At 46.2% G+C, this 26,452-nt stretch overlaps 1 protein-coding gene, 1 long non-coding RNA gene and 1 other non-coding gene across 4 annotated transcripts in view; 2 read left to right on the forward strand and 1 right to left on the reverse strand.

Moving 5' to 3' along the window:
* Positions 1-26,452, reverse strand: part of LOC138650859 (uncharacterized) — a 248,354-nt gene that overhangs the window by 44,285 nt on the left and 177,617 nt on the right. The window lies entirely within an intron of this gene.
* On the forward strand, positions 2,887-21,334 carry LOC138652066 (uncharacterized). Of its 2 annotated transcripts, XM_069742789.1 has the most exons (11): positions 2,887-3,219; positions 13,507-13,616; positions 15,178-15,310; positions 15,841-15,998; positions 16,080-16,098; positions 16,182-16,224; positions 16,348-16,543; positions 18,790-18,835; positions 18,914-19,073; positions 19,186-19,313; positions 19,521-21,334. In XM_069742789.1, the coding sequence occupies exons 1-11, from the start codon at positions 3,030-3,032 to the stop codon at positions 21,035-21,037; spliced, it is 2,700 nt and encodes an 899-aa protein (XP_069598890.1). In that variant the 5' UTR covers positions 2,887-3,029; the 3' UTR covers positions 21,038-21,334. The 2 variants fall into 2 exon arrangements, with proteins under 2 accessions (XP_069598890.1, XP_069598889.1); XM_069742788.1 differs by having other exon boundaries at positions 18,790-19,073.
* LOC138652360 (small nucleolar RNA SNORD94) lies at positions 7,177-7,317 on the forward strand. The gene has a single exon (XR_011315629.1). It is a non-coding gene; the product is annotated as a small nucleolar RNA SNORD94 (small nucleolar RNA).

The raw sequence follows: 26,452 nt of genomic DNA on the forward strand, positions 1-26,452 counted from the left end.
AGCAGGGTTCTTTTTTGTTGCTAAAAAAGATGGTTCTTCGAGACCCTGTATTGATTATCGCCTCTTAAATAAGTTTCAATACCCCTTGCCTTTGCTTTCTGATTTGTTTGCTAGGATTAAGGGAGCTAGTTGGTTTACTAAGATTGACCTTCGGGGGGCTTATAATCTTGTTCGAATAAAGCAGGGTGATGAATGGAAAACTGCGTTTAACACGCCTGAAGGCCATTTTGAATACCTTGTGATGCCATTCGGACTCTCTAATGCTCCATCTGTTTTTCAGTCCTTCATGCATGATATCTTCCGGAGTTATCTTGATAAATTCTTGATCATTTATTTGGACGATATTTTGATTTTTTTCCGATGATTGGGAGTCTCATGTGCAGCAGGTCAGGATGGTATTTCAGATCCTTCGTGACAATGCCTTGTTTGTGAAAGGGTCTAAGTGTCTTTTTGGGGTGCAGAAGGTTTCCTTTTTGGGCTTTATTTTTTCTCCCTCATCTATTGAGATGGATCCGGTTAAGGTTCAGGCCATTCATGATTGGATTCAGCCCACATCCGTGAAGAGCCTTCAGAAATTTGGGGGTTTCGCTAATTTTTATCGCCGTTTCATTGCTAATTTTTCCAGCGTGGTTAAACCCTTGACTGATTTGACTTAAAAGGGCGCTGATGTGGCGAATTGGCCCTCTGCGGCTGTCTCTGCCTTTCAAGAACTTAAACGTAGTTTTTCTTCTGCTCCAGTGTTGTGCCAGCCGGATGTTTCTCTTCCGTTTCAGGTTGAGGTTGACGCTTCTGAGATTGGGGCAGGGGCCGTTTTGTCTCAGAGGGATCCTGTTGGTTCCTTGATGAAACCGTGTGCCTTCTTTTCCTGTAAATTTTCGCCTGCGGAATGCAATTATGATGTCGGAAATCGGGAGTTGTTGGCTATGAAGTGGGCGTTTGAGGAGTGGCGACATTGGCTTGAGGGAGCTAAGCACCGTATTGTGGTCTTGACCGACCATAAGAATTTGATTTACCTCGAGTTTGCCAAACGGTTGAATCCTAGACAGGCTCGATGGTCCTTGTTTTTTTCTCGTTTTGATTTTGTGGTCTCGTACCTTCCTGGTTCTAAGAATGTTAAGGCTGATGCCCTCTCTAGGAGTTTTTTGCCTGATTCTCCTGAGGTTTTGGAACCAGTCGGTATTTTGAAGGAAGGGGTGGTCCTTTCTGCCATTTCTCCTGATTTACGACGGGTTCTTCAGAAATTTCAGGCTGACAAACCTGACCGTTGTCCTGTGGGGAAACTGTTTGTTCCTGACAGATGGACTAGTAGAGTGATTTCTGAGGTTCATTGTTCTGTGTTGGCTGGTCATCCTGGTATTTTTGGTACCAGAGACTTAGTTGGTAGGTCCTTTTGGTGGCCTTCTTTGTTGCGTGATGTGCGGTCTTTTGTGCAGTCCTGTGGGACTTGTGCGCGGGCCAAGCCTTGCTCCCGTGCTAGTGGGTTGATTTTGCCATTGCCGGTCCCCGAGAGGCCCTGGACACATATTTCTATGGATTTTATTTCCGATCTTCCTGTTTCCCAAAGGATGTCGGTTATCTGGGTTGTCTGCGACCGATTTTCTAAGATGGTTCATTTGGTGCCTTTGCCTAAATTACCTTCCTCTTCGGATTTGGTTCCGTTGTTTTTTCAGCATGTGGTACGTTTGCATGGTATTCCGGAGAGTATTGTGTCCGACAGAGGTTCCCAGTTTGTTTCTAGGTTTTAGCGGGCCTTTTGTGCCAAGCTGGGCATTGATTTGTCTTTTTCTTCTGCATTTCATCCTCAGACGAATGGCCAGACTGAGCGAACTAATCAGACCTTGGAGCCCTATTTGAGATGCTTTGTGTCGGCTGATCAGGATGATTGGGTGGCTTTTTTGCCATTGGCCGAGTTTGCCCTTAATAATCGGGCTAGTTCGGCTACTTTGGTTTCGCCTTTTTTTTGTAATTTTGGTTTTCATCCTCGTTTTTCTTCTGGGCAGGTTGAGCCTTCTGACCTTCCTGGTGTGGATTCTGTGGTCGACAGGTTGCAGCAGATTTGGGCTCATGTGGTGGACAATTTGGTGCTGTCTCAGGAGGCTCAACGTTTTGCTAACCGTCGTCGGTGTGTTGGTTCCCGGCTTCGGGTTGGGGATCTGGTTTAGTTATCTTCCCGTCATGTTCCTATGAAGGTTTCTTCCCCTAAGTTTAAGCCTCGGTTTATTGGTCCTTATAGGATTTCTGAGATTATTAATCTGGTGGCCTTTCGCCTGGCGCTTCCGGCCTCTTTTGCTATTCATATATGGATGGATAAAGTATAGCTTTATTTGGGACTAAGGCTACTTTCACACTAGCGTCGGATTCGGCCCGTCGCATTGCGTCGGGCCGAGATTCCGACGCTAGCGTTTGATGCGCCGCACAATGGGTGCAGCGGATGCATTTTTCCAGCGCATCCGCTGCCCCATTGTGAGGTGCGGGGAGGTGGGGGCGGAGTTCCGGCCACGCATGCGCGGTTGGAAAAAGCGGTCTGTCGGCAGCAAAAAACATTACACTTAACGGTTTTTGCTCCCGGCGGTCCGCCACAACACGGTGCAACCGTCGCACGACGGTTGCGACGTGTGTCAATATGTCGCAATGTGGCGGTAATGTTACTCTATGGGGCAAAAACGCATCCTGCAAACAACTTTGCAGGATGCGTTTTTTCCCCTAAACGACGCATTGCGACGTATTAAAAAAAACGCCAGTGTGAAAGTAGCCTAAGGTAAAACTCAGATCCTGACTCCAGCACGGACGGATGGTTTTTCTTTCCCATCCTCCCTGGCCTGTGCTTGTCTGCACCATTTCTCCAGTACTCACAACAGTCCACAGCTGCTGCTCTCCTCCCACCTCAGTCACAGGCTGATACGCTGCAGCCAAGAGAGGAAAAAAACAAGCGTGGCTCCCTCAGAGTGCAGAGCCGGCTCTGTGTGTGGGCTAGGTAGAGGAAGCACAGGGCGAATCACCGAGAAGCCGCTGCCTTCTGCCCGGGGAACATGTCGGCCACCAATGATAATGGCAGCGGGGAGCCTGTGGCCGACGGGCCGGAGCTGCTGGAGAACTTCGGCGTGTGTAAGGGCCGGCTGCGGGCGGAGCGGGAGCCTCAGCTGCTGCCGTGCCTGCACACCATGTGCAAGATGTGCCTGAGCGCCGAGCCCGCCGAGGCCAGCCTGGACCCCGGAGCCGGTAAGTGTTTCCCGCCAGTGTCCTCGGCCTGTGCGGCCTCCCGCGGCGCGGCCCCCTCCCGACCCCGCGCCGGGCCCATGAGGCCGGGGCTGCAGAACAAAGGGCTGCCCGCCCTGCAGGCCGCGATGGCGCCGAGGGGCCCAGCTCCGCGCCCCCGCCCGGGACCCCACCGGCCCGGCCCGGCCGCACCCCCGCACTGCCCCCGCCTGGCCGGGGGACTACAAGTGCCGTAATGCCCTGATCTCAGAATCGGAGCACTACAGGGCCCAGCCTGCATGATAGTAACCGCAGGGCCTCTAATAGCGCCATTTCTGATTGTCCTGATGTGGAACTACAAGTACCAGCAGGCGTCCTAAACTTTCTAGAACTTTTCAGTGTCCCTGCTCCCAGCATGCACTGAGCCCTGCATTACATTCCCTGTAACACTTGATCTCTGCAGGAAAACACTGACTGGCCTCGTGATGAACTACAAGTACCAGCATGCACTGAGATCCTAAACTTTTAGCTGTAGCTCCCAGCACGTGGTGCATCCTGCGGTGCATGCAGCCTAATAACTGGTAGAACTACGGGTCTCAGCACGGAGACTACTCTGCATTAACCCTTGTGATCCTCCATTACATAGCATTAGGTTGCAGGTTGACGCTGACCTTTAGTGTATGTGCACACGCTGCGGATCTGCAGCGGTTTCCCATGTGTTTACAGTACAATGTAAACCTATGGGGAAACTAAATCCGCTGTGCGCATGCTGCGGAAACAACCGCACGGAAACGCAGCGGACTACATTCTGCAGCATGTATGTTAATTCTTTGTGCGGATTCCGCTGCGGGTTTACACCTGCTCCATAATAGAAAACCGCAGATGGAAACCCGCAGTAGAAACCGCAATAAATCCGCAGGAAAAACCGCAGCCCTCAGATACGTGTGCACAGACCCTCAGTTCTTACTTTGTCTCTGCTCCAGGGCTTTTTTCCATGTGCAAGTCCCATACTGGCCAGTTCTGTACAAGAGATAGATAGATAGATAGATAGATAGATAGATATTATTATTATCTATCTATCTATCTATTTTTTTTTTAAAGCTTCTTCTACATACATTTTTATTGAATCTAAGCAATTACCAAAACCCTATTCACCTTCATGGGAAGGGGGAGAATCAGTGGCGTAACTACAAAGTTAGGGGCCCCGGTGCGAACTTCCAAATGAGGCCCCCCCCCCCTGCAGCCCTTGCCATACAACTCAATGTAACCCCCATAGAATAATGGCCACACATGATGCTCAATACTGTATAATGACCCCCCTCCTGTATGCATGGCTCATCTCCCTCCTATCCCATATACATAGCTCATATTACCCCTCCTGTATGCATGGCTCATATTCCCCCCTGCATGGCTCATATTCCCCCCTGCATGGCTCATATTCCCCCCTGTATGCAGGCTTAGCTCTCCGCTCCTGCTCGGCGCGCCGGCTTATGTCCTCCTTCATCCCCCGTCCCCCGTCCCCTCGTCCCCTCGTCCCCTCGTCCCTCATACTCACCTGTCTTCCCACTGCACGGCCGTGCCGACATCCCTCGCGCTCTGTCCCGACTCCAGACGGCGGCGCCGGCGCAGCACCTTCTTCCTGCTTGAGCGGTCACGTGACACCGTTCATTAAGATCATGAATATGCGCATATTCATGATCTTAATGAGCGGTGTCACGTGACCGCTCAAGCAGGAACGAGCTGCAGTGCAGACGCCGAGACCATCGCTGGAGCAGGGTGAGTATTCAAGGCGGCGGGGAAGGGGGGGAGGCCCTGGAGCGGGGGGAGGCACTGCCAGTCCGAGCCTGCCTGCCGGGCCCGGGCCCCTGACCTGCCGGGCCCGGTCGCACTGGCGACCGCTGCGACCGCGGTAGTTACGCCACTGGGGAGAATCCTTAAGATATGGAATAAGCTTCACAATTGCGGTGGAATCTGACCCATGTGACCATATCCCAGAATGCAATGACTCCTTTATTTAAGTGGGTAGCCTGCTAATTATCAGCAAGCGGGGTTCTCCCAGTAAACGTGCCCTATAGGGGGGAAATATTCTGACTGCTCAGATTGTTGTATTTTTTTTTCCAACCAAGTGTCTCTATGGAGCCCCCTCTAAAGTTACAGGGGTTGTGGAGGACTTCTATATCGATGTCCTATCCTTGAGGTGGGATATTATCACTAACTGGGGGTTTGGCACTTGGCATCACCGTCGGTCACCATTTTGTGGATGTGGTAAATAACAATCAGGTCTGTCTACTTGTTTCTCACTGCATAGAATTTTAAAAACCCCAACTGTCATCTAAGCAAAGTAAATCTGTCTTTAAAGGGACACTGTCACCTGAATTTGGAGGGAACAATCTTCAGCCATGGAGGCGGGGTTTTGATTCACCCTTTCCTTACCCTCTGGCTGCATGCCGGCTGCAATATTGGATTGAAGTTCATTCTCTGTCCTCCATAGTACATGCCTGCGCAAGGCAAGATTACCTTGTGCAGGCATGTACTATGGAGGACAGAGAATGAACTTCAATCCAATATTGCAGCCGGCATGCAGCCAGAGGGTAAGGAAAGGGTGAATCAAAACCCCGCCTCCATGGCTGAAGATTGTTCCCTCCAAATTCAGGTGACAGTGTCCCTTTAAAGCGAACCTGTCACCCCCCCCCCCTCTCCTTCCCCCCCAGCATTCTTAACTAAAAGCCACCTTGAGTAGCACTAATGCTGCATTCTGTCATGGTGACTCTTTTAGTTGGGGTCCCTGCCAAAGCTGAACTATTCCTTTTTATAATTTGCCCCTCATACCTGTAATTTGTCCGGGGGGGCCATGTCACCCCCCAGACACAAACGCCTCCCGGCCATCACTCAGCCCCTCCGTGCACCGCCTCCACTTCCTTCATTAACGGCGCCTGCGCTGTAAGTTCCCATCATGTGATGGGAGTCGAAGAGCAGTGCAAACTGCACATACCCGAAAAAAATAAATTACAGCATCGGGACGTTAATGAAGGAAGTGGAGGCGGTGCACGGAGGGGCTGAGTGATGGCTGGGAGACGTTTGTGTCTGGGGGGGGAAAAGACATGCCCCCCCGGAAAAATTACAGGTATGAGGGGCAAATTATAAAAATGAATAGTTGAGCTTTGGCAGGGACCCCAACTAAACGAGCCACCATGAGAGAATGCAGCATTAGTGCTGCACAATGTGGCTCTTTTAGTTAAAACTGCCTGGGGGGTGACAGGTTCCCTTTAATGACTATACATTTTACCCATCAGTTGAGTCCAGAAGGGTAAAGCAACAAATTTCTCCCAAGATTCTCAACAAAGGTGCTTCTTTCCAAGTGCACTAATCTGTGAAATGAAAATTATGGTCACTATTTAGTCCATTTGAGATTAAAGCTTTGAGAACAGCCATTTATATTCCTAGTAATACCAGAACATGTCTCATTATGGGCAGTTCTTCAGTATCGGCTGTTGTGTACATGAGAACTTGCACCATTTTTGGCTATTATGATTTGTCCTGTATCTGCACCAGTTTTCCACTCTGCCTCCATTTCCAGATCTTTCTGAACCGGTGGGAGGAGATGAGCTGCTGTGATGTCTCCCACATAGATTCCTGTTTGTTTTTTTTAAAGCACATGTTCAAACTTCTCAGCAGCCTGGAGATTATATAGTTAGTACTAAGCTGTGTGACTGTGACTCTAGCTCTTGGATAAGCCAGATCTTTCTCCAGGTTTTTGCTGCCTGATGTGAGAGCACTATATTTTTTTTTTCTCTCTCTTTTCCTTCTTTCTTCAAAGGACCACATTGTCATACTGAAATAATCCCACAGACTAAAATGAAAGGGGATTTCCACTACTAGAACAACCCCTTATACTAAATTATCAGCGCCAATAAAATAAAGCTTGTACTCTCAATAAAATAAAGCTTGTAAATAGAAATAAACTAATACATCTGTACAATGGTGGCAATGATGAACTGCGCAGGGGTACGGACCTCGGCTGAATCATGGGAGCCGAATGCAGCGCTGGATATTCTGAGGCAGCCGACATGTGGTTGGCATCCTAGAATTGGCCTGCATGAACTTGTCGCCTAACTGAGCCACATCTCTGTACTGAAAATCCCGAAATCTAGTCTGCAATGCAACATAAGTTTCAGAAATCCCATTTTACTATACCATACTGTAAAATATCGCTATTTTACCCTTCGCCACGACAGCACCCCACATGAGAGAGAGGGATCCGCCCATAGGAACAGGAAACCTACAGAATAAAAGGAGGCGGTCCCCTCTCCTCCTCAGTTTAGGTTTCCTGTTCCTACAGGGACCCGGCTTACCTACAGATGAAGAGGATCCCTGGGCCATGCACCCGCCTGCGCCGGTTTCTGTGGGAACGGCAGGGGCTGCGGTACCAGAAGCAGCGGCGGGGGAGCCCCTGCTTGCAGCCTCCCCCCTCGTCTGGCCAAACATCCACGGTCCGGGTCCGGTCACCGTAGGTCCGGCCGGCACTGTGAGGACGCGCGCGCTGCAGCGGCCGGCTTAATAGCCTCTGGCGGCCGCATGGTGGTGAGAGCGGCGCGTCTAACCCGGAAGTCGCGGGAGCACTTCCGGGTTGGTCCGGGGAGGCAGGAGAATGGGCGGCAAGTTTAAAAATACAGCGCTAGCGTCGGGCCGGTGTGTGTGAAATGGCTTCACCGGCCGACGAAGCGCACCTGCCCGCAGTGCAACAGCGCTCTCCCAGCAGGGAGAGAAGCACGAGGAGCAGCACAAAGAGTGGTGGCCGACCTCCAGAGAAGAGTTCTACCACCAAACGAATTCCGCCTCCAGAACCGGTACCTGTCAGCTTCACTGGGTGAGTTTTTGAAAGAGTCTCTTCCTATATGCTGATATATGTTCCTCCTGTATCCTTCCTCTAGACTAAGAAAAGGACACACAAATCTAAGCATAAAGAGTGTGCTTTATGTACGCAGCCCCTCCCGGATGATTATGCCAAAAAACTGTGTGCAGAGTGTATCATGCAAACTCTACGGCAGGAAAATATCATGACTCCCTCAGATGTCAGAGCTATTATCCGAGAAGAGATGCAGGGTTTGGCGCAGACAAGTAGCGCCAGTACCCGTCAGCCTAGCAGGTCCCGGTCTCCGGTTAGTTCGGAGTCAGAGGGTGTATGTATTTCTTCAGACGAAGAGGGATCTCAGCCGAGCTCATCCGAGACTGAAGGGGGACTTTGTCTTCCCAACAGTAATGTGGACAATTTAATAAAATCTGTCAGGAGCACGATGGGGTGCCCAGATGGGAAAGAAAAGAAATCAGCACAGGACATAATGTTTGCGGGGTTAGGACAGAAGAAACGTAGGTCCTTCCCCGTCATACAAACCATCAAAGATATTGTCAAAAAGGAGTGGGACAAGCAGAATAGAGGGTTTTTACCATCATCCTCTAAAAGGCGCTATCCCTTCAGCGATGAAGACCTAAACACCTGGTCAAAGGTGCCAAAAGTTGATGCTGCGGTAGCCTCCACAACCAAACAGTCGGTCCTACCAGTGGAGGATTCAGGGGTCCTAACAGACCCGCTGGACCGTAAAGCAGAAGCTTTACTAAAGAGGTCATGGGAAGTCAATACGGGGGCGTTCAGGCCCGCCATATCTAGTACCTGTACTGCAAGATCTCTACTAGTATGGACGGAGCAATTGGAGGAACAGATTAGAGGCAAAACTTCGAGGGAATCTATCCTGCTGAAATTGCCTCAAATTAAAGAAGCAGTAGCATTCCTAGCTGATGCCTCAGTGGACTCGCTACGTCTTGCAGCCAGGTCAGCCGGCCTAGTCAACACAGCCCGGCGTGCACTCTGGCTAAAGAATTGGAAGGGGGACGCACAAGCTAAAGCAAAACTTTGTGCGATTCCCTGTCAGGGTGAGTTCCTTTTTGGGAAGACGCTGGATGAACTCCTGAATAAAGCAGGTGAAAGGAAGAAAGGCTTCCCTAACCAGTATCTTCCATCCTACAGGAGAGCCTTCAGGAGACGCCCCTTTACTAGGAACAAGCCGCTTGAACAAAGAGAGCGATGGGAGTCGAAGGACCCAAAGCAAAAAGGTGCCTTTTTTAGCGGGTCCCATAATCCGAGACGTAAATACCGCTAACCAGGAAGTAGGCGGCAGATTAAAACTTTTTCTTCCCCAATGGGGACAGATAACATCCAGCCAGTGGATTCTGGACATTGTGCAATACGGCCTTAAATTAGAATTTGATCGAATCCCTTGGGATTCCTTCATAATAACATCTCCAAAAGGTCAGGACCAACAGAGGGCTCTAGAAATAGAGATCCTATCTCTTCTATCTAAGAAAGTCCTGATTGAAGTTCCCCAGGATCAAAAAGGGAAAGGGTTCTACTCCCCTTTATTCCTGATTAATAAACCAGATGGTTCATTTAGAACCATCATAAATCTTAAAAAATTAAATTCTTTCCTGCGTAATCATACCTTCAAAATGGAATCCATTAGTTCTACCATAAAACTCTTATTCCCTAGGTGTGTCATGGCCGGAATAGACTTAAAGGACGCCTATTACCATCTTCCCATACATGCCGAACATCAGCAGTACCTAAGGGTAGCAGTCACTCTGGAGGGAAAGGTTCGTCACTTTCAATATGTTGCAATGCCATTTGGGCTTTCTATGGCTCCCCGCGTCTTCACTAAGGTGATACTAGAAGTGATGGCTCATCTACGCCAACGAGATACCTTGATAATACCCTACCTAGATGACTTTCTAGTGGTAGGAAGCTCTGCACTTCAATGTAAAACTCGTTTATCTAATACGATCTCGTCCCTACAGGAGTTAGGTTGGATCGTCAACTTCGAAAAATCTCGGCTGAATCCAGAAACCGTTCAGACATTTCTAGGAATCCAGCTAGACTCCGTAAGTCAGAAATGCTTTCTTCCTCAGTCAAAGAGGTTGACTATACAATCAAAGGTATCAGACGCAATACGCAAACCCTACATGACACTAAGGAAGGCCATGTCCTTACTGGGGTCATTATCATCATGTATCCCTGCTGTACCTTGGGCACAATTCCATACCCGTCAATTGCAGTACGAAGTATTGTCGGCTCAGGGGAAAGACGGTTATCTAGAAAGTAGAATAACTCTTTCCAGTAATGTCTTAGAATCGCTATCCTGGTGGCTAGACATGGACCACCTATCACGAGGTGTGCCATGGATAATAGACCCGTCTAAAATAATTACCACCGACGCCAGCCCTATTGGGTGGGGAGCACATATGGAAGACAATCTGGCCCAAAATACTTGGGATCAGACAGAATTAATATGTTCCTCCAACTGGAAGGAGTTAAAAGCAATAGAATGTGCCTTATATCATTTTCTTCCGCAGATTCATGGAACAAATGTAAGAATTTACTCAGACAATTCCACCGCAGTGGCATACTTGAACCGTCAGGGTGGTACAAAGTCAGGAAGTCTGATGACCATAGCTGCAAACATCTTTCAGCTGGCAGAGGCTCATCTAACATCCTTAACAGCCCTGCACATCAAAGGTGTAGAGAACATCAGGGCAGACTACCTCAGCAGAAACGAGTTGCGTCAAGGAGAATGGACCTTAAACAAATCCATATTCAGAAGGATAACAGAAGCATGGGGGATACCACAAATCGACCTATTTGCCACAAGAGACAACCGGCAAGTACAAAGGTTCGCTTCCCTGAACACCAGGGATCACCCAGATATGTTGGACTCTCTCCACCATCCTTGGCGGTTCAGACTGGCATATGCCTTTCCTCCAATGTCTCTGATTCCTCTAGTGATCAGAAAGATCAGGAGGGAACAGGCAAGAGTAATCCTCATTGCACCATTCTGGCCGAAAAGACCATGGTTCTCTTGTCTCCAGACCATGTGCCTATGCGATCCTTGGATCCTCCCATCAGACAAGGAGCTGCTGTACCAAGGCCCCTTTTTCCACCCGCAAGTGAAAGGTCTTCACTTGACGGCGTGGAATTTGAGAGGCAACTATTAAGTTCCAGAGGGTTCTCAACAGAACTAGTAAACACCCTCTTATTGAGCAGGAAAAGATCTACCACCCTAATATATAGTAGGGTATGGAATAAATTTTTAGACTTCTACACGGTACCGTTCACTAAGCAAGTTCCACTCACACCTATCCTAGAGTTCTTGCAAAAAGGCCGAGAGTTAGGACTATCTGTAAATACCTTAAGAGTTCAGGTCTCGGCATTAGGAGCCCTATATGGATGCAATATAGCAGCTAATAGGTGGATCTCCAGATTCATAAAATCTTGTGAACGTAGTAAACCGGTCCATATTCCCCGTCTACCTCCGTGGGATTTAAATCTAGTATTAGAGGCCTTAACAAGCTCTCCATTTGAACCATTAGATTCAATACCTTTAAAAATCCTAACATATAAAGTAGCCTTACTAGTAGCCCTAACCTCAGCTAGACGGGTTAGTGACATCCAGGCCCTATCAGTAGACCCACCTTTCTTACTGATATTTCATGATCGGATAGTCCTGAAACCAGACCCCTCATACCTCCCTAAGGTAGCGTCCACCTACCACAGGTCACAAGAAATATTTCTCCCTTCCTTTTTTGATTCACCTGTAACTCCAGAACATCATAAGTTCCACACCTTAGATGTCAGAAGAGCCATCCTGACTTATATAGAAAGGTGTCAGACATGGAGGGAGAGTAGGGCTCTGTTTATCTCCTTTCAGGGCCACAAGAAAGGACATGGGGTCACGAGAGCTACCATATCTCGGTGGATCAGAGAGGCTATCTGCTTGGCCTATACGTCAAAAGGCGAGATTCCTCCAGTGGGTATAAAAGCGCACTCAACACGAGCCATGGCTTCCTCCTGGGCGGAACAAGCAGATGTACCGATCCATTTAATATGTAAGGCTGCAACTTGGTCTACACCTTCTACCTTCTACAACCATTATAGACTTGATCTGTCCACGTCTTCTGATCTGACCTTTGGTAGAGCTGTTCTTAATACAGTAATCCCACCCAAATAATGACTCTCTGAAAATCTCTCATGTGGGGTGCTGTCGTGGCGAAGGGTAAAAAGCCGGATTACGTACCGGTAATGCTCTTTTAATGAGTCCACGACAGCACCCATGTATTACCCTCCCTAAATTATGCACAGCTCTTTCCTTTAAGGTCACAAATAATGGTTGTATAGAGTTAAGAAATTTATGTGACTGAATAAGAATGAATACTAACACTTTTGCGGTTCCCCTTTTTATACTCTGTAACTAAACTGAGGAGGAGAGGGGACCGCCTCCTTTTATTCTGTAGGTTTCCTGTTCCTATGGGCGGATCCCTCTCTCTCATGTGGGGTGCTGTCGTGGACTCATTAAAAGAGCATTACCGGTACGTAATCCGGCTTATCAAGGGTCTTGGATTGTAGAAAGACTTTATCCCATACTGGTAAATGGAAGCTCAGGACCATTTTTTCTCTCTTACTTTGGTATGCTTCTATAGGTCCTAATGCTAAACTAAAAAATGGTATCCGCTTTGCAACATTCATCCCTGAGATCGTGCTGTGAATCCACATGCAGGTTCGGCTGATTGTACTCTGGTGTCTATATACTCACAATTGCATCAACCCACTTCACTTCCAGGCGCTCTTGCATGTCGCTTTAAATCTCGCTTCCTCAGTGCTGGCACATCAGATTACTGTAAAATGGGTATCCTTTATGTTAATGTAAGAACCTATACAGCCATACTAGAGTTTCAGTTTACTTCTATTGCTTTTTATAGAATGGCAACTTTTGGCCTGGTTGGATGTTTCTTACTTTTTTTTTATTTTATTTTTTTTATTGAAGTTGTACTGCTCATGGAGTTAGGGCTGTCACCTTATCCAATGAGAGAAATCTACATTCTGCTTCTCCCTAGCCTGAAGTTACAGATTCCAGTGAGTCAAATATAGTATTTAAATACATGATGGTAATAATGTGCTAAAGATATATATATATATATATATATATATATATATATATATATATATATATATATATATATATATATATATATATATATATATATATATATATATATATATAATTAATATATTTTTTTTTTTTATGCTTTAAGCAGCGACCGACCTCCAATAATCCCCAGAAGTCCTAATGCATGGTGTATGTATCAAGTGTGCCCAACCTCCACATTTTGAGGGGAAAAGTGAACTATCAAAGTTCCTTGTTCAAAATTTAAATACTGTGCATTTGATCAGCTTGTTGGCTTTATTGGTGTTTTGTACCTTTTTTCTAGTTATGGTCAACTGCCCAGTGTGCAAGAACCAGTGCTATCAGAAGGAAATTGTTGAGAACTATTTTCTCCGAGAGGACGCTTCTGCAGACCAAGCAGCTGAAACCATTCAGGTAAGATGAGTGACTGCTTATTTTAATATTTCACATGTAGGCTCTGCATTGTTCTCCCCTCAGATTTGCACTGCTGCAGTTCGGTATGTGTTGTGTAGCTCGTCTGCAAGGCCAGCTGTTCATAAGATCTTTAGTCTAAGGGTACCGTCACACAGTGGCACTTTGGTCGCTAGGACGGCACGATCCGTGACATTCCAGCGATATCCTTACGATCTCGCTGTGTCTGACACGCTCCTGCGATCAGGGACCCTGCTGAGAATCGTACGTCGTAGCAGATCGTTTGAAACTTTATTTGGTCGCTGGATCTCCCGCTGACATCGCTGAATCGGCGTGTGTGACGCCGATTCAGCGATGTCTTCACTGGTAACCAGGGTAAACATCGGGTTACTAAGCGCAGGGCCGCACTTAGTAACCCGATATTTACCCTGGTTACCAGTGTAAATGTAAAAAAAAAAAAAAAAAAAAAGCTACATACTTACATTCCCGGTGTCTGGTCAGGTCCCTCGCCTTCAGCTTCCCGCACTGACTGGTGAGCGCCGGCCAGCCGTAAAGTACAGCGGTGACGTCACCGCTCTGCTTTCCGGCTGCCCGGCGCTCACTGTCAGTGCAGAGAAGCACAGCGCCGAGGGACGCGACAGGAATGTAAGTATGTAGTGTTTGGTTTTTTTTTTACGTTTACGCTGGTAACCAGGGTAAACATCGGGTTACTAAGCGCGGCCCTGCGCTTAGTAACCCGATGTTTACCCTGGTTACCGGGGACTTCGGGATCATAGGTCGCTGGAGAGCTGTCTGTGTGACAGCTCTCCAGCGACCAAACAGCGACGCTGCAGCGATCAACATCGTTGTCGTATCGCTGCAGCGTCGTTTTAGTGCGACGGTACCCTTAGAGAATGAGCTTCTATTTCCATTGCATTGCACAGAGCCTGTCTGCAATGTGGTCAGACCTCTGCGATCAGATATGGATGAACCGTCCTGTGGAAGGATTACAAATATCCAGTGACCCTACAGCCACTTTAATTTTCTAATATATAAAGTTTCGCTCATGAATAGAGCAATTCTGTAAATGCAGCCTAATGCTGGCATTAAACATGAAGCTCTTCTGGCAATTTCCGCTACATTTGAACCAGTTAAAATGGATCCAAAAGGAATGGAAAAATATGAAGGAAGGACTTGTATGTCCCCTTCCTATAGGATCTTCTACATTGGAGATTCATACTTGCTTCATGAAAATGTTGTAGAATGTCTTGAGGAAAGACTGGGCTTAAATAAGCTCAATATTGTCATCAATATGGTTATATACTAATGGAGACACTTCATTACTGTGAAAACCCACCATAAGGCCTGGCTAGTCTCGCCTGCTGTGTCCCTGTAAGTGATGTTGGTAACCTACAATCTTCTATACTTCTAGTTTTTAGCCTTGGATGGTCGTCTACGTATTCCTGTCATCTGAATTTAGTTGTACATGAATGTTTGGTGGCATTACATTTCTTCAGGTTCTCGGCTGTCTGGTTTGGGTGGATTGCTTTACCAATAATGCTCCATAATTCATTTTGTGTTGCAGAGATGCACCAGCTGTGAGGACAATGCTATCGCTAATAGTTACTGCATAGATTGCACCGAGTGGCTTTGTGAGACCTGTGTTGAGGCTCATCAGCGTGTTAAATACACAAAAGATCACACTGTCAAAGTCACTGGTGAGTCTTATATCCAGGAAACAAGTTTTTTTTTTTTTTGTTTTTTTTTTTTTATACTCTTGCCTCCTAGAGGTGAACATTCATCATTCAGATATTGCTGTTTTAGGGATTTTATGGGATGCGGATACCTGGACAAAGCATGCAGAATTTTTTTAGTGTTTTTAGTATTTTCATTACTCCACTCATACAAAATGTGTGCGTGGCTTATGGAAGCCAAACTTTATCATTCTGTTATCAGGTCATAGTTGTCAAGTCTCTGCTCTCTTATGCTGTCCCATTGTTCAGAAACCATAACTTTAATATATTTTACTTCCATTTTTATTTTTTTTTAAATCTCGTGTTCAGAAGTTGATTTGAGATCAAGTTGTATTTCCAGCATCTGAGTGTATAGGAGATGTTATCCATGAAATTAAAATGATCCAGAAGCTTGCAGAAACCCCTCCCATCCCACATGTATTTCCATTAGTAGTGGAATAAACATGGAATGTTTAACAGTGTTGATCAATAACATTAATGTAACAATCTTTCAGGTAAAATAGTGTCTGATAAGACGGGGGTGGTGTCATCAACTGCTTCTCAGTCATTGAACTCGGTCCTGAGTCCACTTACCAACTTCAACCCAATGGTGCAGAATAGAGGAAGGCCTGGAGGTTCAGGGAGAGCTGCTCTGGGTGGCCCCTACATGCAGGTAGTGTTTGGCTAGGGTTTCTAATAAACAGCCTTTCATATAAACAGTGGCAGAAACTTACCTATTTTGTTTCCTTTACAGGATGACTATGATGGAACAGGTATGTATCTTCTAATAATGAGATTTCATATGCTTGGGAGGATGTGACTCTTAATTGCTGATCACTTTATTTTTCTCCTTCAGAGGGTGAATCATCTGGATTGGATGTTATGGGTGGACAGAAAAGGTAAACATTATTAATAATAATAATAATAATAATTTTTTTTTTAGTTAATTATGGAGAGGTGGTTATTTAAAAATTCTCAGTTTCCACTGTCGTTTAACTAATCAAATTTCTTCTGTTTTAAAGGGGACGCAGTTCAGAGGGCGGTGATGTGAACGAACTGCTGAAGAAAGTTCCCCGTGTGAGTTTGGAACGTTTGGATGTGGATCTTAATCCTGACACTCAGCCGCCAGTCTTTAAAGTTTTCCCTGGAAATACAAATGAAGATTATCATTTGATTGTCATTGAGAGGGGCAACAATGGTGGCGATCCTGTTGTTAAAGTAAGTTGAGTGCAACGTTTTTTTAATGTTAAAAAAAAAATGCATAACTGTTCAAGAATCCAAGAAGTATCGTTTCTCCTCGCAGAGATTGACTTGCTTAGCATGTTGAGAAGAATTAAAGTTGCAATGCTCCTCTGGGAAATATGCAAATTATGCAAATTGTCTCTTCAGAGAGGAAGAGAACTAGAACTCTAGTGCCACCTATTGGAAGGTAGCAATCCTACACGTCAGTCTACCCTTTAACGAGCCTTGTCACATGACTTGGGATAATAGCCAAACCAGAATCTCAATATGCAGACAGTGTTTAGAGTTCTAATTCCCTTCCTCTCTGAAGAGACAATTTGCATAATTGTCATTCCAAAGTGACATTAACCTGCAGATGTAGGGTTAATGGCTCTGAGGTATACTGAAGGCATGCTCCAGAACTCTGACAACTTGCAGTGCATCTGTGCAGAGAGCCGTTGTTGAGATCTGAAATCTAATATATAAAGCTGAGTGTGTGTGTGTGTATGTCCAGGATTGGCATCTGCACAGTCGCGGCTACAGCCACAAAATTTTGCACAGTCACACGTCTGAACCCCGAGAGCGTCATGGGCTATGTTATGAGGCAAAATTTTAACCCCGCACGTTCCAATTCACCAAACAATTTTGCCCCTATCTACATAATGGGGAAAAAGTGAAAGGAAAAGTGTCGGAGGCAAATTGACAGCTGCCAGATGAGAACAAGAGGGACTTAAAGAATGAGAGCGATGGCGCCAAAGAGTATATACCGTACAGTTGCTAAGGTGGGGTCCCGACATGAGATACTCACCACACACGGGGATATGAACACACACACAAAATGCGCCACACACTACCACGTGCTTGAACACATATACCACCCTCAGCACACATTTCACCACACATACACCAACCTCGCCTCATAAAAGTCGAAACACAAAAGTCGGCGCTCAAAACTCGCCACGCGCAAAACTCGCCACATGCAAAAACTAGGCTCACGCAAAACTCGCCACAAGTGCAAAACTCACCTCATGGAAAACTCGCCACACGCAAAACTTGCACATGCGGAAAAATTGCCACATGCACAAAAGTTGCAACACATGCAAAAGTTGCCTCACGCAAAACTTGCACATACTCAAAAGGCACCACGCGCAAAACTCGCCATGCGCAAAACTTGCTGCACACAACTTGCTACACTTACCTGTCACATGCAACTCGACACACAAAAGGTTGCTACACGCATGTCGCCACACAACTCATCTCACAAAAGTCGCTACATGCATGTCGCCACACGCAACTCAACACACAACTTGACAAACGAAACTAGCCCTAAAACACACGAGTCTGGTATTATCCTTCAAAAATAAAAATCTGATTAATAAGCAGACAAACTACAAGAGCAACAAATGTACCATATAGGAAATACGGCAGCTGTCAGTCACATGACCTATTATGTGTATGTGTGAGCTAATATATACTGCCAGGGGGAGGGCTTCCTGTTGGCTGGGGATTTATCATGCTGCCAATTTAGCTTACAAATACTGAGGTAAAAATACTGAGCAAATAACGTGTGAACGAGGTCTAATACAGGAGGAGATGACACACAGGTATATACTATATACAGAGGAAATGACACACAGATATATACTATATACAGGAGAGATGACACATGTATATACTATATACCGGAGCAGATGACCTACAGGTATATAGTATATACAGGAGATGACCTACAGGTATATGCTATATACAGGGGAGATGACACACAGGTATATACAGGAGATGACATACAGGTGTATAATATATATATATATATATATATATATATATATATATATATATATATATATATATATATATATATATATATATATATATATATACAAACAAATCTGGATATACTGAGGTGAAAATGAGAGGTGTGAGGTGAAAATGAAAAGGTGTGAGTGCAAAATGAAAGGAGTGAGGGAAAATAGTGGAGTGATCAGAAAATGACAGATGTGAGGTCGAAATGACAAGTGTTGGGGGGGAATGAGAGGAGTGAGGGAGAAAATGAGAGGTGTGAGGGGGGAAAAAGTGAGGTGCTATAACTAACCACAGATATTTACTATGCCCAGGCAACGCCGGGCTCTTCAGCTAGTGTTTTATATATTTAAAATATCACTGATTAAATTTTTTTTTTTTTTTTTTCTTTTATCTGTACTTTTGCCCGAGGTTAATATAATCGTTACCACTAACTTTAACAGGAAGAAGCAATGGAGACTGGCATTGGCATTCCCACAACTGAATCTGGTGAGGAGAAACCTTATATGCGTGCTGCTGATGGTTTTGCTGAAAATGTGACCCCTGCGGCTCTCCCACCATGTACAGCTGGCGATGCTGCGGACTTCCAGGGCTCTAGTGCATCAGAAGCTGCACCCGGCGCTCGCTGTAAGGTGTGCCTAAAGGAAGGAGCCATCCTGACATGCAACCAATGTGTAAACAGTTTCCACCGTGACTGCCATCTGCCAGCAATGATTGAAAATATCAGGTAAATACTATGCAGAGAATGTTAAGGTTGGGAACACCTTAGCAAATTTGCATGCGGCCTTTTGTTCTGTAGGGGATAAATAAGTGACTGCTTCACCTACTTTGTTCACAAGAAACAAAATGCAGAAAAGGCACACCATTCAACAGGCATTGGAACTGATCCTGAGCAACACCAACCCTTCAGACTCAGATGGAGAAGACCTAGTCCTTCAACCAGATTCGGACTCTGAGCTGTCTTCAGGTTAGATTTTTCAAATTACCTATTTTTACTTCCTATCTTTTTGCTAGGTTCACATTTGAGAGACCCAGCAGGGAACTTTGAAATTTTCTCAGCCTCCGCATGTTCCCCGCATGCGGGAGAGCGGGGGAACTGAAATTCTCTCAAATGTGAACCTAGCCTTATTTAGAACCAAAACAAAATGTTAATTTGAAATTATTTATCTTGCAGATGAGGAGACGCCTCCTCTACCAAAAAAGAGAGCTCGGTTGGCGAGTGAGCCGAAAGAGACTGCAAAAGATGGCACAGTGTGGCGTGAAGTACAAGTGGGTAAACGTCTCCATTTCACCCCAGTAGAACCGTACCCTACAGATGGAGAGCCAAGTGCTAAGGCCAGACGAAGTGTCCAGAGTCGTCTTCAGAGCTTCCTCTGTTTTATCACTCTTGACATGCTTTGTAGCATTCAAGAATGGACTACTCAACATGCACGTCACATGGAGCAGGTGGATTGGTTCATGGGTCTCCCGGAACTAATGGCATTTATTTCAGTCATTATCTTGCGAGGGTTGACAAAGGTTCCATCACTACGTGACAGCTGGTCAGCAAACCTGGGAAACCCAAGGATCATTGCAACTATGACCCGAAACCGCTTCCAAGACATCATGCAACACCTACGCTTTGATGACATGTTCACACGCCGTGAGCGAGTGGAGACCGATAAGTTTGCTGCAATCTCCGATGTGTGGAGATCGTTTGTCACCAACTGCATCGCATCCTACAACCCTGGTCGACACATCACTATTGATGAACAGCTTTTCCCGTCAAAGACTCGCTGCTGTTTTCTGCAATACATTGCAACAAAACCAGACAAGTTTGGCATCAAGTTTTGGGTGGCTTGCGACTTGAAATCAAAGTACATCTGTAATGTCCTCCCATATCTTGGCAAGGACCCCAGTCATCCCAGCGGGGAGAGACTGTCCGAAACTGTAGTGATGAGGCTGATGGAACCATTCATGGACAAGGGCAGAACTGTAACCACGAACAATTTATTTACATCATTGTCACTTGCACAACGACTGCTTAGCCGGAAAACCACTATCCTCGGCACAGTCAGCAAGAGTTGCAGGGAAATTCCTCAATCTGCTAGACAGATGGACCGCACTGAATTCACCACTCAGGTGTTTTCAACCACTGGTGCCACACTGACAGTGTATGCACCCAAACGAAAGAAGGCCGTCTACATTCTCAGCAGCATGCACAGCGTGGTTGAGACTGAGAATACCAACAAAAGGAAGCCAAACACGGTCACACAATACAACCACACAAAGTGCGGTGTGGATGTAATGGACCAAATGGTGCGGGAGTACAGCGTGCGTGCAGGAACACGCAGATGGCCAGTCGCCGTGTTCTACAACATGATTGACATGGCAGCACTGAATGCTCATGTTCTTTATCAGGCATGCACTGGGGTGCAGGAGAGACGGGTGGACTTCCTGGTTGAGCTTGCAAAAGAGTTAGGTGGCTCTCATGTGACTGAAAAGAAGGCACGCATGGAGAAACTCCTTCGGCAACAACCTTCCAAACCGAGCCCTGGCAAAAGGGCGAAGTGTCAGGTCAACCATCGATGCACGAACAATTGTGCAACTGAGAGATGTGTTGACTGCTACAAATACACGTGTGGCAAATGTACCAGGGACATACCCAGGCAGTGCCAGGTATGTGCAGACATGCTGCTGAGTGAGTGCTGAAATTCCACACACACACGCAGCCCCCCCACTGCAGCCTATTGTAAATATGTGTGGAATTGTTTTATTCCTTGTAAAAAAAATTTTTTTTTTTTTTTATAACAAAAATAAAAAGCATGGAAACAAATAACAGTTCTTTTTGTAATATATATATATATATTTTTTTTCCGCTAGTGTGCTTGAGGCCTTAGACACAAATGCTTCTGGTCATTACTCACAGCTGTACCTTGCTCTAAAATTTCTAATTCTCTATTTAAGATATATAAAAAATGATTCATTGTTTCAGTGCTTTTTTTGCTCAAATAAAACTAAACTAAATACAATATGTACAGTCTTTATATTATCAAATACAGTAAACTGAATAGAACTAACTAGAAACTAAAGGTACATTCACACATAACGATTTCGTTAACGATATCGTTGCTTTTTGTGACGTAGCAACGATATCGTTAACTAAATCGTTATGCGTGACAGCGACCAACGATCAGGCCCCTGCTGGGCGATCGTTGGTCGCTGGGAATGATCAGGACCTTTATTTATTCGCTGATCACCCGCTGACATCGCTGAATCGGCGTGTGTGACGCCGATCCAGCGATGTGTTCACTGGTAACCAGGGTAAACATCGGGTTACTAAGCGCAGGGCCGCGCTTAGTAACCCAATGTTTACCCTGGTTACCATTGTAAAAGTGAAAACAAACAGTACATGCTTACATTCCGGTGTCTATCCTCCGGCGTCGGCTTCCCTGCACTGTCAGCGCCGGTCGGCCGTAAAGCACAGCGGTGACGTCACCGCTGTGCTCTGCTTTACGGCCGGCCGGCGCTGACAGTGCAGGGAAGCTGACGGCGCGGCACAGTCACCAGAATGTAAGTATGTACTGTTTGTGGTTTTTTTTTTAAACTTTACCCTGGTTACCATTGTAAAACATCGGGTTACTAAGCGCGGCCCTGCACTTAGTAACCCGATGTTTACCCTGGTTACCCGGGGACTTTGGCATCATTGATCGCTGGAGAGTTGTGTGGTTGCTGGAGAGCTGTCGCACACACAACGACCTAAACAGCGATGCAGCGATCGGCATCGTTGTCTATATCGCTGCAGCGTTGCTAAATGTGACGGTACCTTTAATGGAATAAACTCAATGGGAAAACAACCACCTCCTGTGGTGCGACAGTAATGGCCTTAATTACAGAACACAAGACGGTGATTAGAGGATGTTGGCTAAAATCCTTCAGGTCATTCGACCTGTCTCTGGGTTCCAAAAGTAGAAATGTTAAATGACCCCTCTCTGGGACTTAATTGAGAGGTGTAGTTTGTAAAATGGGGTCACTTCTGGGGGGTTCTGGCACCTCAGGGGCTTTCCCAGTGGGTCATGGCACCTGCAAACCATAACAGTAAAATCTGCACTATAGTATGGCGCTCCTTCTCTTGAGTTTTGCACTGTGCCTGAAAAGTATTTCCCGATTACATATAAAGTATTGCAATACTCAGTAGAAATTGTTCAACAAATTGAGAGGTCCATATTTTTTTTTTTTTCCTATTGGCCCTTATGCAAATAAAAAATTCGAGGATAAAACATAATTTCAGCAGTAAAAAAAATGTAAATATTTTTTTTCTTCACCGACCAATTGTACAAATTTCTTAGACGCATTTGATGTTAAAAACCTCACTGCCCCGCTGGATGAACTCAATGAGAAGTGTAGTTTTTAAAACAGCATCAGTTATGGAGGGTTTCTGCTTTTCTGGCACCTCAGGAACTCTGCAAATGTGACATGGCACCCTCAAACCAATCCAGCAAAGTGTGAACTCTGAACTCCAATATGGCGCTTCTTCCCTTCTGAGCTTTGCACTGTGCCTCAAAAAATGTTTCCACCACATATGGGATATCTGTGGTTGCATGAGAAATTGCACAACAAAATGTATTGAAAAGACCGCACCTTGAAAAAGCTGAGCGAAACGCGCGTCGGTGCTGGCGTGGCGCATGTCCAGACTCGGTCACACTATGGGTAAGCAAGGCTAAGATGAGGGAACGGGGGCTCTATTTACTGTGCGCACATTGTTTCCACCGCTGTTGCGGTGTTATACTATTTATGCCCTGTACTATTTGATTCCCTTGCCTATAGTATGCACTAAGCACTTTATGTATCTACCCATTTGTGTTTCTGTCTGTCTGGACATTGGTAGCCTTCACTACCTGATCCCAGTCCGTTTTATTGTTTCTTTGTTTATAAATAAAATTACTTTTTTTCTATTCTACTGGACGTTTTTACTCCTATTTTGTTCTATTTGGTTCACAACAAAATGTATGTTGCACGTTTAGATACATTCCTTGAGGGGTCTAGTTTCCAAAATGGAGTCCCTTGTGGGGGTTTTCCATTGTTTAGGAACATCAGGGGCTCTCCAAACATGATATGGAGTACACTCTCAATTCCAGCTAACTTTGCTTTCAAAAAGTCAAGCAGTGCGTCTTCTGAGCCCTGCTGTGCACCAAACAGTAGTTTTTTCCATCATACATGACGGTACCACGAGAGAGGGGATTCGCCCTTCAAGGACAGGAAACCTTCAAGATAAAAGGGGCGGCTCCACTCTCCACATCAGTTGGTTTCCTGTCCTTGACGGGGAACCCTCAAGATGAAGACTTCTGATGAAGACAGAAGAGGATGCCTGGGTCGGGTGGATTTGGGCAGGCGCTCGTCTGCTGCACCTGTCACCAGGTACCGGTAGTCGACTCGGGGGGCATGTATTCCATGCCCCCCCTGATTGAAGCATGGCCACAACCCGTGAGGCAATGCCCGGGTAAAGATTATCCACGGGGGCCGCAGGTGGTTCTGATTAAGAGGGAATGGCAAAAACCGGAGAAAGTCCCAAATAGTCAACTCCCTAAGGCTGCCGTCACACTAGCAGTATTTGGTCAGTATTTTACATCAGTATTTTCTATTCGCCACGACAGCACCCACTAGAGAGAGGGGATCTGCCCCCTAGGAACAGGAAACCTACAGAGAGATAAAAGGGGCGGCCCCCCCTCGCTCCTCAGTTGGTTTCCTGTTCCTAGATGGGAGCCCACAGAGAAGACTCTATGGAACTAAGAAGAGGAAGACCTGCCTGGACTACCGCCTGTACGACTCTGCTGAGCGACAGGGGCCCCAGAGCGGGTAGACGGTGTCGGGGGAATGATCCTGCGGGCTCCCCCCTCATCTGGCGCGGCTGACATGAAGCCTGAAGGTTACCAACGGTCTCCCTGCTGGGACACCGTTGTGTGAAGCGCTGACAGTGCGGCAAGTACCTTGTCCGGACCGGACCTGGAGCAGGTAGATGTGCCCTCCTGAGGTATGTGGAGCTGAGCGGCGGTGTGACGACTCCCCGGTCTGGGTTTCCCTCCTGTCCCTCCAAGGTAAGAGGCGACATGGCGGTGGGTGCAGCACTTACAGCGGCGTTTTCCGGTGTGCAGCAGAGACGCGGGCGCATGCGCAGTAGCGTCGGCGTCCCGGAAAAGGAGGCTTGAACTTCCGGGGTCGGAGTACCATTTCCGGGGGAACCGCCATATTGGATTCCTCTATGCGGTTCCATTGCCCTGACGCCGGACTTGTGAGTAAAAAAAAAAAAAGGGGGGTGTGTGCAGAGTTACGACACTATAAAGTGGAGTTAGTAGTGCAGTCAGTGTGCCATTATGTCATCCCAAGAGGAGGCCGGTGTGCACCCTATGGAAGAGCCACTAGTACCTAGTGGTGAAGCCAGAAAAAGGAGTGGTGGTCACTCTAAAATAAGTGACTCCACTGATAAATCAGGAAGGAAGTCGTCCCGTTCTACATCCCAAGCTAAGGCAACCCCGCAGCCGGTATAAAATAATACGCTGGGTGAGTGTATATATAGCTTCACTGAAGCTTATATTGATTCCTTTGCTTATATTGCTTCTAGGCAAAGAGGACGGGGAAGAGCAAGCACAAACAATGTGCTATATGTACCGAACCCCTGCCTGACTCCTATCTTAAAAGTCTGTGTCAGGCGTGTATAGATAACACCTTACGGCAGGAGGAGTCGGTTAAAATGAATGAGATACGGCTTATAATTCGGGAAGAACTTCAGTCGTTGGGAGGTGGTTCTTCTTCAGTAAATATTGAGAAAAGAAGCGTATCCTCACCTAAAGCTGACACATCAGCAGAGAGTGGGGAGGTCGACTCGGATGTCTCTCAGCTGTCTAATTCTTCAGAGGAAGAAGACTTTGTCTGTTTTCCAACTGAGGGTATAAACAACTTAGTTAAGTCAGTGAGAAATACGATGGGGGTATCTGAGTCAAAAGAACCCCAAACACCACAGGAAGTCATGTTCGCTGGTCTTTCCCAGCGGAAAGGCCACGTATTTCCGGTAAACCAGGCCATAAAAGACCTCGTTAAGAAAGAATGGACTAGAGGTCAAAAGGGGTTTGTGCCAATATCCTGTAAGAGGCGCTACCCCTTCGATGACGAAGATTTGAATACCTGGGCCAAAATACCAAAAGTTGATGCGGCAGTTGCGTATACATCTCGCCGTTTCTCCTTACCCCTGGAGGATGCAGGTTCTTTATCAGATCCCATGGACCGAAAATCAGACGCACTTCTTAAGAAATCGTGGGAAGCCTGTGTCACGGCATTCAAGCCGGCAATTTCAGCCAGGTGTACTAGCAGATCAATGCTAGTCTGGCTGGAACAGCTGGATCAAAATATTAAGTGGCGTATCCAGGGAGAAATTACGAGCATGTATTCCTCTGATTAAGGGTGCTGCTGCTTTTATATCGGATGCCTCAATTGATTCCCTCCGCCTCGCGGCCAGAACAGCTAATCTCCAATACGGCTCGGCATGCTTTATGGCTAAAAAACTGGAAGGGGGATGCCCAGTCTAGATCCAAATTGTGTGCCATACCCTGTCAGGAAGGGCGTTCAGGAAGCCACAATTCGGAAGGAGGGGAGGCTTCAGAAACAGATGGAATAATAAAGATTTCAAACAAAAAGGAAATTTGTTTAATAAACGCCCCTTCAAGCCAGCAGATAAATTCCATTGATTATATTTCTCCGGTGGGTGGAAGACTAAAACAATTTAGTCAACAATGGAAAGAAATAACGATTAATCCATGGGCTATTGAATTAATATCTTCAGGCCTCACATTAGACTTTATTAGAACTCCTCCGGATCCTTTCCTTCTTACCACCTTAAGATCCAGGCCTCAGCAAGAGGCACTTGAAATCGAGGTTAAATCCCTCCTACGCAAACAAGTCCTGGTGGAGGTTCCATCTTCCCAGATAGGGAGGGGATTTTACTCTCCCTTGTTTCTGATTAGTAAGCCGGATGGCTCTTTCAGAACTATAATTAATTTAAGAAAGCTGAATTCCTTTATAAGATCTAAAACATTCAAGATGGAATCCATTCGTTCAGCTATAAAAAAAAAAAAA

This window comes from Ranitomeya imitator, chromosome 10, assembly GCF_032444005.1.
Source record: "Ranitomeya imitator isolate aRanImi1 chromosome 10, aRanImi1.pri, whole genome shotgun sequence".
NCBI classification, from domain to species: domain Eukaryota; kingdom Metazoa; phylum Chordata; class Amphibia; order Anura; family Dendrobatidae; genus Ranitomeya; species Ranitomeya imitator.